Source organism: Babylonia areolata, chromosome 19 (assembly GCF_041734735.1).
Source record: "Babylonia areolata isolate BAREFJ2019XMU chromosome 19, ASM4173473v1, whole genome shotgun sequence".
Classification (NCBI taxonomy): Eukaryota; Metazoa; Mollusca; class Gastropoda; order Neogastropoda; family Buccinidae; genus Babylonia; species Babylonia areolata.
In genome coordinates, this window is record NC_134894.1 from 62,152,080 (window position 1) to 62,166,148 (window position 14,069).

The window sequence follows — 14,069 nt, forward strand, 5'->3', positions numbered from 1 at the left end:
CTGCAACTCTCACGTTCACTCGTATGCACACGAGTGGGCCTTTACGTGTATGACCGTTTTTACCCCGCCATGTAGGCAGCCATACTCCGTTTTCAGGGGTGTGCATGCTGGGTATGTTCTTGTTTCCATAACCCACCGAACGCTGACATGGATTACAGGATCTTTAACGTGCATATTTGATGTTCTGCTTGCATTTACACATGAAGGGGGTTCATGCACTAGCAGGTCTGCACATATGTTGACCTGGGAGATCGTGAAAATCTCCACCCTTTACCCACCAGGCGCCGTCACTGTGATTTGAACCCGGGACCCTCAGATTGACAGTCCAACGCTTTAACCACCCGGCTATTGCACCCGTCGGTGAAGGGACAAAACTTGGTGTCTGCGTACATGCATATGAAGCACCCATACGGGCACACGTATTTGTGATCTCTCTGTAGTTGTCAAGTGTCTCTGAGCCTGGTTGCAGAAAACAAGTGGTGCATAACTTAACCAAGTTGAATAAGTTTGGTTTTTTTGTCTTCCAGAATATTCTGTCCTTGGCTGTGAATGATCTCTCTCTCTCTCTCTCTCTCTCTCTCTCTCTATATATATATATATATATATATATTTATATACACACACACACACACACACACACACACACACACACACACACACACACACACACACACACACCATCTTGTAAAATTTTACAATACGATTGTAGCAGAGTACAAAACTGAAACCTATCTTTTAAATATATCAGATACATAACACAGACAAGCTTTAACGAAACTCCGAATAAGCGCGCATGACCTAAAGATTGAGAAAGGTAGATATTTAAATATTCCTCAAGAAGACAGATTGTGCAACAAGTGTAACATCCTGGAAGACGAAATCCATCTTCTTGATCATTGTATTAAATATAAATCCTTAAGGCAACAATTTTTAAAGGATATTCAAAATTCGAATAACACAGGACATATTCCCAGTCAGGTGATGCTAACAGATGATGAATATATACAAACAAGATTAGGAAAATTTGTTTATGAATGCTGCTGCAATTTACTGCATTAACTGATTGATTAATTGTGTTTTTCATTGATTCATTTATTTACCATTGCACTTGTGTCTTATAAACCTTACGGTTTCGTGACAATAAAATCTATTCTATTCTGTTTACACACACACACACACACACACACACACACAGATAGAGAGATATTAGAGACACACACACAGGGTGGGTGATGACCCAGCAGTTCTATGGGTTGACGGACAAGGATTGTTGATCCGTGGCTGATTTTGTTTTCCAGACGGGATCCACCAGTTTGCCCCCCTCGGATGACAACGCACTGAGGGAATACATGTGCATGCAGGCATACCTGGTACTGTGCACATTGTGTGTGTGTGTGTGTGTGTGTGTGACCCAAGTGTCTGATGTGTTCATCATCCATCTGGTGTGTGTGTGTGTGTGTGAGTGTTACCCAAGTGACTGATGTGTTTATAGTCCATTGTGTGTGTGTGTGTGTTTGTGTGTGAGTGACCCAAGTGACTGATGTGTTTATAGTCCATTGTGTGTGTGTGTGTGTGTGAGAGAGTGACCCAAGTGACTGATGTGTTTATAGTCCATTGTGTGTGTGTGTGTGTGTTTTACCACAGCTGCACAAGTGACTGATAGGTTCATAGTTCTGGGTCTTGGCTTTTCTTGGAATTTATTTTGATTACAGAGGAAAACTATTCAGGTATTTTCAAAGTGACAGTAGTAGTTTTTGTGCAACAAAAAAGTGTATTTCCAGCACCACAGAATGACATCCAAAATGGAAACAAACAAAATACAGCTGGGAATGGCATGCTTCTTGTCAGTTTATACCAACAGATGAAATTAAACAGGATGCCGGTTGTGATAAGAATCACAGCTCCTGCAGACATGGGTTTGCAGTGCATTTTGTGTGTAAGGCATTCTGTTCTCAGTGCTCGTTATTTGTAAAGCTTTCAGTTCCCAGTGCATTTTGTCTTTAAGGCATTCTCTGTTCCCGTCATCCACGCCCCACTGGGGATCCGCTCCCTCTTTTGATGCATTTTCCAACCTTTACATTTTTAGATGTCAGTTTTACTGTATAGGGTTTATTCAGTCATTTTAAGTAATGGATTTGTCAAGCGCTTAGAGCTCGCTTCTGCTTGTATTATTGTGCTATATAAAAATGAATTGTTATTATTGTTATTATTATCATTATTGTTATTATTATTACTGTTACCAGTATTATTATTGTTATCTCTTTTGCGTCAGTTACACTGGTTTCCTATAGAGTCCCGCATTCACTATAAACTAGCGACACTTGCCTTCCAACATTTTGATGAATCTCTTCCCCCGTATCTCTCCTCTGTGCTGGAAACATATGAACCATTCAGAACGCTAAGATCCTGTTCTGAAGTGTTACTTAAAGTCCAAAGAACTAATTTAAAATGTGCAGGGAAAAGGTCTTTTAGGGCTCAAGTTCCCCCAAATTGGAATTCTTTGCCATCGTCCCTCAGAAATGCTCCTGATCTTCAGACCTCAAGTCATATCTGAAAATGCACTTTTTCCGCAAACATTTTTGTACTCAGCACGATGGATAGTCCAAAGTCTGTTTACCATATGGAGTTTTATGCTAGAGATATTTATACTCACGTAATCCTGCTTTAGTGCAGTTGATATATTTAATGTGTCTGGGTGCACGTGTGTGTGTGTGTGTGTATGTGTGTGTACGAGTGTGAGTGTGCGTGCGCATGTATGTGTGTGTCTAAAAATATGTGTTTTTAAGGAATGTATTTCTTTTTAATCTAAGCATTATTTACTTGATATTTTTATTGTTTGGTGGATCATGCTTTTTTATTCATTCTGTGAACGCATTGGATTGAGCTGTTGTAATGTTTTATGTTATGTTTATATCTGGCTCGATGATGTAAGGTGTTTTTGAGCAGCATCAGTACTGGATATCGCGCCATAGAAAAGTTATGATTATTATTATTATATCATTATCATTATTATTATTTTTATTATTATTATTGTTGTTGTTTTCATTATTATTGTTATCATCATTATTATCAGTATTATTGTTGTTGTTATTATCAGTATTATTACTACAACCTTTCCCCCCCAGGACGCGATGGAGAGCTACAACGACTGGTTCTCCCTGTACCACCACAGCAAGCCGGCAGAACCCAGCGGTGCCGACGTGGGCAGCAGCTTCACGGATCGTGTGGCCCAGGAGCACCGCATGAAGCAGTACCTGCTGGACAGGGAGAGGTGGCAGCACAACCTGCTGCGTCAGACACAGGTGGGTAGCACAGGTGGGCGGGGCAGGACAGGTTGGTAGGACGTTCTGGGCAGGACAGGCAGGAAGGACAACTTTCTGCAGCAGACACAGGTGGGCAGGAGAGGTTGCACTAGCTATTTTAGCTACATGAAGTGATAATCTCTGACCAAGAATGTTTCCAATATGTTACAAATGTGCTTGATTTTTTTTTTTTTTTTTATTTTTTTTTTTTTTTTTTTTTTGCTGCCCCATCTTCACCTTTTCAGTGGCAATACTCCCACACCGCTCATTTACATTCCCCCATACACGGCCACACCCAGGTTCATCCGTCACAGTTCCAGCATCGGCAGTCTGCAGGGAACCATCGATGGTAGTTCGCCAGGAGGCCACACACCAGAGGAGACCCTGCACTGCTGCTGAGTCACTTTGGCGGTGTTCAGTGGTGCCTGATCTGATTTAACATACTTAGGACACCACCTACTAAGCCCTCCTACTGACGACAATAATGGCTTAGTCGCGGAGCCAGACTGAGCGAGCGTCCCTCCCAGAGTGGAGACCGCCACCACGTCCCTCAAACAACAGCCCCCCATGAATCTGCCGACACTGAAGGCATTGACAGGACTCACCCCAGTGCTTGAAAATAATGAAGAAGATCAGGAGTAAGCACCTGCAGACTTGTTTGGGAACAACCAAAGACGCTCCTGAGACCATGCGATACCTGCTTGTCCTTCCTTCAGCATTCAATGAACCATGTTGGTGTGGCCGTGTAACTAGATCCCATGGCCTGGTTAAAAACCTTTCTGCAAGGAACTGTTGATCAGTGAAGGAGAGAGAGAGAGGGGAAGACCGAAAAAACCCAATGGACTGACATTTCAGAATGCATGGGGAAAGCCATTTACAGAAACCTAGACTTGACAACCAACCAACAGACCAGCAGGAATGTGATGAACATTGAGAGGGCCAGAAGTAGAGGGCCCAGAGTGTCCGCGAATCGATTGCGATTACGCCTTAATTTTAGCCCGATCTCCCAATCGAACCATATAATTATGTGACCTGGTTGAAGACATAATTTGACAAAAAACAAGAACGCCAGAGAATCGACAGACAGACAGAAAATACGAAAAAAAAACTTAGCCGTATGAAGAGCACAGGAACAGGAGTCATAATGGCTGCCGGAAAAAGAGGGCGCTGGTCAGGGGGGCAAAGGGGAGGCTACCTACTTCTGGGAGGTTATCGGCCGTAGCTACTTTCATTTCCTCCACATAGGCGGATAGTAGTTTGAACAGGACAGGAATGTCAGACCCCTGCCGGAGTCTGCACTAGTGGGTGACTGTAAGTATTTAAACGTAATTTTAGATAGAAAATTTCCTTTGTGAGTCATTGTTCCAAAGTTTGTTGTACTCATGAAAGTGAAACATTGTGAGTCATTGCTCCAAAGTTTGTTGTAAAACATTGTAAGTCATTGCTCCAAAGTTTGTTGTACACATGAAAGTGAAACATTGTGAGTCATTGCTCCAAAGTTTGTTGTACACATGAAAGTGAAACGTTGTGAGTTATTGCTCCAAAGTTTGTTGTACACATGAAAGTGAAACATTGTAAGTCATTGCTCCAAAAGTTGTACACATGAAAATGAAACATTGTGAGTCATTGCTCCAAAGTTTGTTGTACACATGAAAGTGAAACATTGTGAGTCATTGCTCCAAAGTTTGATGCACACATGCCCCTCTTCCCTCTGTCCCTCACTATGTGTGTGCTGATTGTGTCGTCGTTTCTCTGGTGCGAACAGATCACCAAGGATCGTATCTACAATGTCCTGCTCTTCATGGACGGTGGCTGGATGGTGGATAGATTTGAGGTCAGTGGTTGTGTGCATTGTCTTTGCGTGTGTGTATGTGTGTGTTTGTTTGCCTCTGTGTGAGTGTGTGTGTGTTTTGGGGAGTGGGTATCTTTATATATGCCCTTTTGTGTGTGTGTGTGTGTGTGTGTGTGTGTGTTCATGACTGAATGACACAGGAAACAAATGATGAGCGCCTAACGGCAGCTGTCAGTCGGCTCTTCCCAGGTAGGCAGCCTGTTGTGCAAATGACTCTGTAGAGCGCTTAGAGCTTGGTCTCTGACCAAGGGTAGGTGCTGTATAAATATCAGTGATTCTTCTTCTCTTTGGTTTATTGTCTGTTCACTACAAGGTGAGACATGTGCTCACTCATTCATGTCAGCTCACGCATGTAGACTGCAGATACAGTGGATGTTAACAACGGGTTAGGGAAGAATAGGGGTTGGAGGTGTATTGAGAAAACGAGGCACTCAGAAACGTCACTAAATTGGGGATGTATAGAGAAAAAGAGGCACTCAGAAACCCCACTAAATTGGGGATGTATAGAGAAAAAGAGGCACTCAGAAACCCTGCTAAATTGGGGATGTATTGAGAAAAAGAGGCACTCAGAAACGTCACTTAATTGGGGATGTATAGAGAAAAAGAGGCACTCAGAAACGCCACTTAATTGGGGATGTATTGAGAAAAAGAGGCACTCAGAAACCCTGCTAAATTGGGGATGTATTGAGAAAAAGAGGCACTCAGAAACCCTGCTAAACTGGGGATGTATTGAGAAAATGAGGTACTCAGAAACCCTGCTAAATTGGGGATGTATTGAGAAAAAGAGGCACTCAGAAACGCCACTTAATTGGGGATGTATTGAGAAAAAGAGGCACTCAGAAACACCACTAAATTGGTGATGTATTGAGAAAAAGAGGCACTCAGAAACGCCACTAAATTGGGGATGTATTGAGAAAAGAGGCACTCAGAAACCCTGCTAAACTGGTGATGTATTGAGAAAAAGAGGCACTCAGAAACGCCACTTAATTGGGTTTGTATAGAGAAAAGAGTCACTCAGAAACGCCACTTAATTGGGGATGTATAGAGAAAAGAGGCACTCAGAAACCACACTAAATTGGTGACGTATTGAGAAAAAGAGGCTCTCAGAAACCACACTAAATTGGTGACGTATTGAGAAAAAGAGGCTCTCAGAAACCACACTAAATTGGTGACGTATTGAGAAAAAGAGGCACTCAGAAACGTCACTAAATTGGGGATGTATTGAGAAAAAGAGGCACTCAGAAACCCCACTAAATTGGGGATGTATTGAGAAAAAGAGGCACTCAGAAACACCACTAAATTGGTGATGTATTGAGAAAAAGAGGCACTCAGAAACGCCACTAAATTGGTGACGTATTGAGAAAAAGAGGCGCTCAGAAACCCTGCTAAATTGGGGATGTATTGAGAAAATGAGGTACTCAGAAACGCCACTAGATTGGTGATGTATTGACAGGCGCAATAGCCGAGTGGTTAAAGTGTTGGACTGTCAGTCTGAGGGTCCCGGGTTCGAATCACGGTGACGGCGCCTGGTGGGTAAAGGGTGGAGATTTTTACGATCTCCCAGGTCAACATATGTGCAGACCTGCTAGTGCCTGAACCCCCTTCGTGTGTATATGCAAGCAGAAGATCAAATACGCACGTTAAAGATCCTGTAATCCATGTCAGTGATCGGTGGGTTATGGAAACAAGAACATACCCACCATGCACACCCCCGAAAACGGAGTATGGCTGCCTACATGGCGGGGCAAAAATGGTCATACACGTAAAAGCCCACTCGTGTGCATACGAGTGAACGCAGAAGAAGAAGAAGAGGTGATGTATAGAGAAAAAGGGACAGAAAAAGGTACCAGTGACGCTGTTTCAGGACCCAGGGGAGGAGGAGTCCCGCGGTCAACAGCTGGCCTTGCTGAGGAAGGTTCACATCCCGGCCCTGTGTCTGAACCTGCACCACATGCTGCACGCGTCCGGCATGTACTCTGAGTGCCTGCAGCTGGCCGACTGCATCGCGTCAGAGTACCACCAGCTGTACAAGGTGAGGGGTCAGGGGTCATGCTACAAGAGTACCACCAGCTGTACAAGGTGAGAGGTCAGGGATCATGCTACAAGAGGTCAGGGGTCATCCAGCTGGCCGACTGCATTATGTCAAGAGTACCACCAGCTGTACAAGGTGAGGGGTCACAATACAAAGCGAGAGGTCAGGGATCATAATACAAGACTAATAATGATATAATACGAGAGTACCACCAGCTGTACAAGGTGAGAGGTCAGGGGTTAGATCCAAGACTACCACCAGCTGTACAAGGTCAGGGGTCATAATAGTAAATACAGCTGGCAGACTGCATTGTGTCAGGGTACTACCGGTTAGATGAGAGGTCAGGGGTCATGCTACAAGAGGTCAGGGGTCATCATGCAGCTGGCTGACTGCATTATGTCGAGTACCACCAGCTGTACAAGGTGAGAGGTCAGGGGTCATAATACAAGAGTACCACCAGCTGTACAAGGTGAGAGGTCAGGGGTCATAATACAAGAGTACCACCAGCTGTACAAGGTGAGAGGTCAGGGGTCATAGTACAAGAGTACCACCAGCTGTACAAGGTGAGAGGTCAGGGGTCATAGTACAAGAGTACCACCAGTTATATAACTCCACCGCTCCACTCCATTGTTCTTATTGTGTACTTCCTGTGTGTGTGTATTTGTGTGTGTTTGTGTGTGAACACAAGTCAGAAGTGTGCATATGTGTGCGTGTTTGTGTGTGAATGCAAGTCAAAAGTGTGCGTATGTGTGTGTGCGTGCATGCCCCATGTGTGCACACGCCTAGAGCCCTGTTCAGAGACCAGATGCTGTGTAAGTTCAAATAGTTTTCATGAGTGCCACTTGCTGTTGCAGGAATTCAGCAAAGATGACCTGAAGCAGCTGCTGCGTCAGATTCGTGAATCGTCTCTCAGCCTTCTGGACCAGAACAAAGACCCTCTGGGCTATGAGCTGGTGTGAACCATGCAGCATGGACATACAGACAGACAGACAGACTTATGACCTGGTTAAGAGCTGGTTTGAACCATGCGACACAGACAGACCGACTTATGACCTGTCTGTGAGCTGGTGTAAACCACGCAACAGAGAGACAGACAGACTTATGACTCCGCTATGAACTGGTCTAAACCATGCAAGAGAGAGAGAGACAGATAGACAGACAGACTTCTGACTTGTAGAGGGACAGGCAAACACACAGACGGACTTGATGACATGGTTATGAGCTGGTGTAAAACGTGCAAAAGAGAGAGACAGATTTGATGGCATGGTTATGAGCTGGTGTAAACCACGCAAGAGACAGACAGACAGACTTATGAACTGGTGTAAACCACGCAACAGAGAGGGACAGACAAACACACAGACGGACTTGATGACATGGTCATCAGAGTTGACAGAGCAGTGTGTCAGAAGCATGTTTCACTTTACTGAGACTTTTTAGGTTTTAAGTGCAGCTGGATATGAGGAGGAGGAGTTTCGTTTCAAGTCACGTCACTCACACAGGTGATTGTGGGCAAGCTGGATGTGATTGTGGTTCAGTCTCCCAGTAAAGGATGCCTGTCCCTGTGCCGTCACACATACAGGTGATTGTAGACGGATGTGTTCCATGTCAGCTTGTTTGTGAGGATGGATTAAATTTTGGTTATTGAATACAAACTGCAGTTTTGTCAACTTGTTTGTGAGTATGGATTAATTTAAATTTTGGTTATCGAATACAAACTGCCTGTGAAACAGGACCAGTGTTGTCTTTTTCTTCTTCTTTTTTTTATCGTGATATTAGGGATAATGTGAGTTCACATGTGTATGTATTTTTTCTAAAGGTATCAAACATTGAGTGTTAGATAATGTGCGATGAAATTCAGAGGGTTTGTTTTTTTTGTTTGTTTTTTCTTTTTTATACTTCTGTTGAAGCATGTCATGCAGATTTGTGTCTGCGTAAACTCATTGTCTGTTTTGCGTTAGATGATTTATTCTGCACAGGACTTAACCGCAGTACAGTATCTGCTGAGATTTTGATTAAAAAAAAAGAAGACAATTTCATTATTGTATTCGCTGGTGGTTAACTCTTTCCATACGAACGGCGAAAGAGACGACGTTAACAGCGTTTCACCCCAATTATCACCATCGAAATATTGCAAGTGGAAGGCTCTTATACTGAAGAGGTGAATGTTGACAAAGAATACCACTATTCTGACGACGGAAGCTAAAGGTTGGGTCATTCAGACACCCACTGGACATCCGAGGGGGCTGTGTAGAGGAGAAGAGAGGACTGGCCGTACTGAGTGAGTTAAAGAACCCTGAATCTGGTTAGTTTGTGCGATGGTCCTTGCCATACCTAAAAACTCAAACGAATAAAAACCAGTGAATTGATATCCACTGTACCTGGAGCTCAGCACAGGAAAGCAAGGCCCTGTCCTGTTCCTCTCCAAATTCATGACTGGGTGAGGAAAATCGGAATAAATAAAATTGTTTTTGTTTTTTCCGGAGACACAACACTGTGTCGAAACAGGGTTTTGAACCCTGATCACCGGATCACAAGTCCATTGTCTGACTCATTTGGCCACAGTGTCGCATTGCCATTTGTTGCAGGTTGATAGACAGGCATGTCATCATTTGCCTTACAGTGTGCGTCTTCTGGAGTCTCATTGCCATACGTTGCAGGTTGATAGTCAGGCATGTCATCATTTGCATTACAGTATGGGTCTTCTGGAGTCTCATTGCCATACGTTGCAGGTTGATAGTCAGGCATGTCATCATTTGCATTACAGTATGGGTCTTCTGGAGTCTCATTGCCATACGTTGCACGTTGATAGTCAGGCATGTCATCATTTGCATTACAGTATGGGTCTTCTGGAGTCTCATTGCCATACGTTGCACGTTGATAGTCAGGCATGTCATCATTTGCATTACAGTATGGGTCTTCTGGAGTCTCATTGCCATACGTTGCACGTTGATAGTCAGGCATGTCATCATTTGCTTTACAGTGTGAGTCTTCTGGAGTCTCATTGCCATACGTTGCAGGTTAATAGTCAGGCATGTCATCATTTGCTTTACAGTATGAGTCTTCTGGAGTCTCATTGCCATACGTTGCAGGTTGATAGTCAGGCATGTCATCATTTGCCTTACAGTATGGGTCTTCTGGAGTCTCATTGCCATACGTTGCAGGTTGATAGTCAGGCATGTCATCATTTGCTTTACAGTATGGGTCTTCTGGAGTCTCATTGCCATACGTTGCAGGTTGATAGTCAGGCATGTCATCATTTGCCTTACAGTATGGGTCTTCTGGAGTCTCATTGCCATACGTTGCAGGTTGATAGTCAGGCATGTCATCATTTGCATTACAGTATGAGTCTTCTGGAGTCTCATTGCCATACGTTGCAGGTTGATAGTCAGGCATGTCATCATTTGCCTTACAGTATGAGTCTTCTGGAGTCTCATTGCCATACGTTGCAGGTTGATAGTCAGGCATGTCATCATTTGCATTACAGAGTGCCTTTCCCTGACATTCTTTCTGATGACAGAACACTTTTTAGCTCAGTGTATCATTTCCCAACTTTATCTTAAAAAAATAGAAAAATAAAAATCTTAACCTGCGGAACAAAATGTTGCTGTGTTTCCGAGCTTCAGCATTTTCAAGAATTCGTTTTCAGAAATTTTTACTTCACACATAAATGAAAATTTAGCACATGTTTTACTCACAAAGAAAGAAGGTAGACAACTGTTCAGTCCCTCGTCTTCTGCCTATACTGTCATTGTGTAAAGTGTAAACGTGTGTGAAGGTTTATGACAGCCACCGTATTACATTTCAGTTTACGAGAGCTGACTGTTTACATTTCGACTAATGAAAAATGCTGTTGTATTTCATGTTGTGAATTAAAATGTTGAAATTATGGCGGTGATCAGTACTGATTCTGATTATGTGAAAATGAATGGAGTCACAGAGAGAGAGAGGGTGAATGTTAAACCAGAGCATTGCATGTGACCTCACAGATTACGGCTGTGTGTTTATTGGTTTAACCCTTTCACCGCCAGTCAATTTAGAGTACAAAATTCCCTTGTGGTATAAACACAGAAAAGATAGTGGCTAAGAATAGCTATAGCTAGGGATTCCCCCTGCGATGTATAGAAACTATGGCCTATCCTACCACTGAACATTAAGAGCAGTAGGTTCATGGACAACAAACCAATGAATGGTCACCTTTCAGTGACACAGGTCCTCTACCACGTGTGTGCGAGCTTGGCGGTGAAAGGGTTAACCCCTTGCCTGCTGGTCAGTGAAGGGCTATCACCTCAATGTTACAATGTGAAAAATGGTCTTTTTCAACATGACCCCTCAATATCGACAAAAGTCGCCTATGGCAGTGCACTGTCCAGTCAACAAAAGTTGCCTATGGCAGTGCACTGTCCAGTCAACAAAAGTTGCCTATGGTGGTGTCAGGTGAAAGAGTTGAGCACTCTGACTCGCAACTAGAGATGCTTTGTGGCATGTGCACTTCCATTTTTCTTTATTCTGAAGAACCATAGCTTCCGAATAATTGTAGATTTTTGTGGAAAACATGGATTTTTCAAACATATTTTTCAAGCTGTCCTTGGGACACCTGTGCCTGAAACAGCTGTTGTGTGTTCAGTGAGAAGCCAGTTATACACCTTGTGCAACCTGCATTCTGTAAATAGAGATGTCAACTGTTACAATTTTGCGGTATTTTGTTAGGTTCGATCGCAGTTTGTTCCAAGTTTACACCAACATCAGAATTGTTCCGACAAGAACATTTTCGACTTCATAGCATGGTCACATGCTTTCCTGTCGTAACATTTCCCAGACGCTCTAGACTTACCGATCACAAGGCCAGGGCAGTCACTACTAACCTTGGTCTCACGTGATGATGCTCAGTTAATAGCCTGCGTGTTTACATTGAAACGGCATTGAGTGGACCAATCAGCTTAATCGTTTGCCCGAACTAGAGAGAACGTAGCTGAATCAAGTTGCGTCTCGGTCAGACAGTGTCTGTGCCCGGTGCATTAACTCTCTCCGGACGAAGGAATGCTCATGCATTCCTACACAAAATGTATTCGGATTCGGACGAAGGAATGGAATAGCATTCTTCGAAAGTAAAATTCCATCACGCGCTGTACACGTGATTTTGTGATTAGCCAAGCAGAGTGCGCTATTCTGGGTCACTCCACAATCGAACAGTATGATTGGTCAGCCTGGCATGTGTGGCCTGTCTCGCACACACGCTGACAAAGTCACTGACCGGTCGTCTGCTCGCATGCCAGCCTGTTAGCAAAGCGGGCTCTTCTCAGAATGTTGTGAAGCGAACAAGGCAGTGACGGCAACGTTATAGGGTTGGCGAAGTACTTGAAATGCTACAAACTGAAGGGTCGGACATTGAAGAGGTGGATGATGACGAAGAAGAAAGCGAATTTAATGCAGAAATCGAGCATGGGTATGGTGATTTGGGGTGAAAAATTGGCAATATTTTCTACATATGGAAAACTGTAAAAATAAGATGAGAAATTTGATTATTTTATATGTACTAGCTCAACACGTAATAAACCAGTTCTGAAAGTTTCATTTTCTTACACAGTATTTTGTATTTTTTGTAATTTTTTTTCCAAACCCTTACAAATGGGCCGTCTGTGGGGAAAAGCAAGGGAGAAAACTTGTCATCCTGAGTGAGAAGCTGTGGAATGCAAGGAAGGAAGAAGCGGCTGAAAACAGAGAAGTCAGCCATGGATTCTGATTGTGAGAAACAAGACAAAGACCAGGGAAGCGATGCAGTGCCACAGATGTGTCGGCTGTAAAGAAGCAGCGGCAGGAACCGAAGTTTCATCAAACATGCAAGTGTTCCTACGAAATTTAAAATGTTACTTCCAAATTTCCTGATTGTTTCTACAAACATTTGACAGGGGTTGACATCTCTGAGTAAAACTTTCAAATAAACACTTAAATGACAGCTTACAAACATAACCCAACATATGCATCCAACTAAACACATACAGTTATTTATGCATGTACACACACAAAACAATCACATGTAACTCTCAACACACAGTTAAAACCACAATACCTAAGAGAGAAAATGTCCGATCACAACACCAACATATGAATGTCATGATACTTCAAACCAGATTTGTTTTGTCAATACTGCTGTTGGTGGGGACGGTCCTCAGACTCACCAAACATTCAAGAATGGCTCTGATAACGAATGATAAATTCCACTGATATTAAAGTATTAAAGATTCCAAAGCCTTTCATGGCCATTGGAGCAGTGAATTCATATCCACCATGTACACGTTTGGCATGGGAACACAGGGCCCTGTTCTTTCCTTCCAACATTTCAACCTTCCCCTGGCCAGCCAAATTCATGTCATGATCATCATAATGATGATAACAACTAGAGTCAGGTACCCATTCACACCTGGGTGAAGTGAGGAAAATCAAAGTATAGTGCCTTTCCAACGGACACAACAGCGTGCTGAAATGGGGCCTCGAACTCTGATCACTGGTGAACACTGGATCACAAGTCCATTGCCCTATTCTGCATGCTGCCACTGATATAATTGCATACACACACAAAAATGGTTTGCAATATATACTAAAACTTATGCATCACACACTTAAAATTGATGTATTATTTAATCAACTTGAATCAAAAGTTTATCATGCATGTTGCTGGAAAGTGAAATCAGTCAGAAATTAAACATGACAATATTAATGATAATGTTAAAACTACTTTTAGGGAGATCATTCCTGCCTGGCAAAGGTGTGTTTTACACTAATGGCTAGATGAAAGCTTCTGGATCCAGTTAGAGGATGTGAGATGATCAAGGAAAAGGCAAAGGAACGTTTCCCCTACTTATATATAATGTTTTTTGAAGAGGTT

At 43.0% G+C, this 14,069-nt stretch overlaps 1 protein-coding gene across 1 annotated transcript in view; it reads left to right on the top strand.

Annotated features, from left to right (window-relative positions):
• Window positions 1-11,072, top strand: part of LOC143293906 (nuclear pore complex protein Nup107-like) — a 34,320-nt gene extending 23,248 nt beyond the window's left edge. The window contains exons 22-26 of the mRNA XM_076605261.1: window positions 1,299-1,370; window positions 3,126-3,302; window positions 5,068-5,136; window positions 7,019-7,186; window positions 8,041-11,072. Coding sequence (XP_076461376.1) covers window positions 1,299-1,370; window positions 3,126-3,302; window positions 5,068-5,136; window positions 7,019-7,186; window positions 8,041-8,145 — 591 coding nt within the window. The 3' untranslated portion in view covers window positions 8,146-11,072. The remainder of the gene's footprint in view (window positions 1-1,298; window positions 1,371-3,125; window positions 3,303-5,067; window positions 5,137-7,018; window positions 7,187-8,040) is intronic.
• The last annotated feature ends 2,997 nt before the right edge of the window (window positions 11,073-14,069 follow it).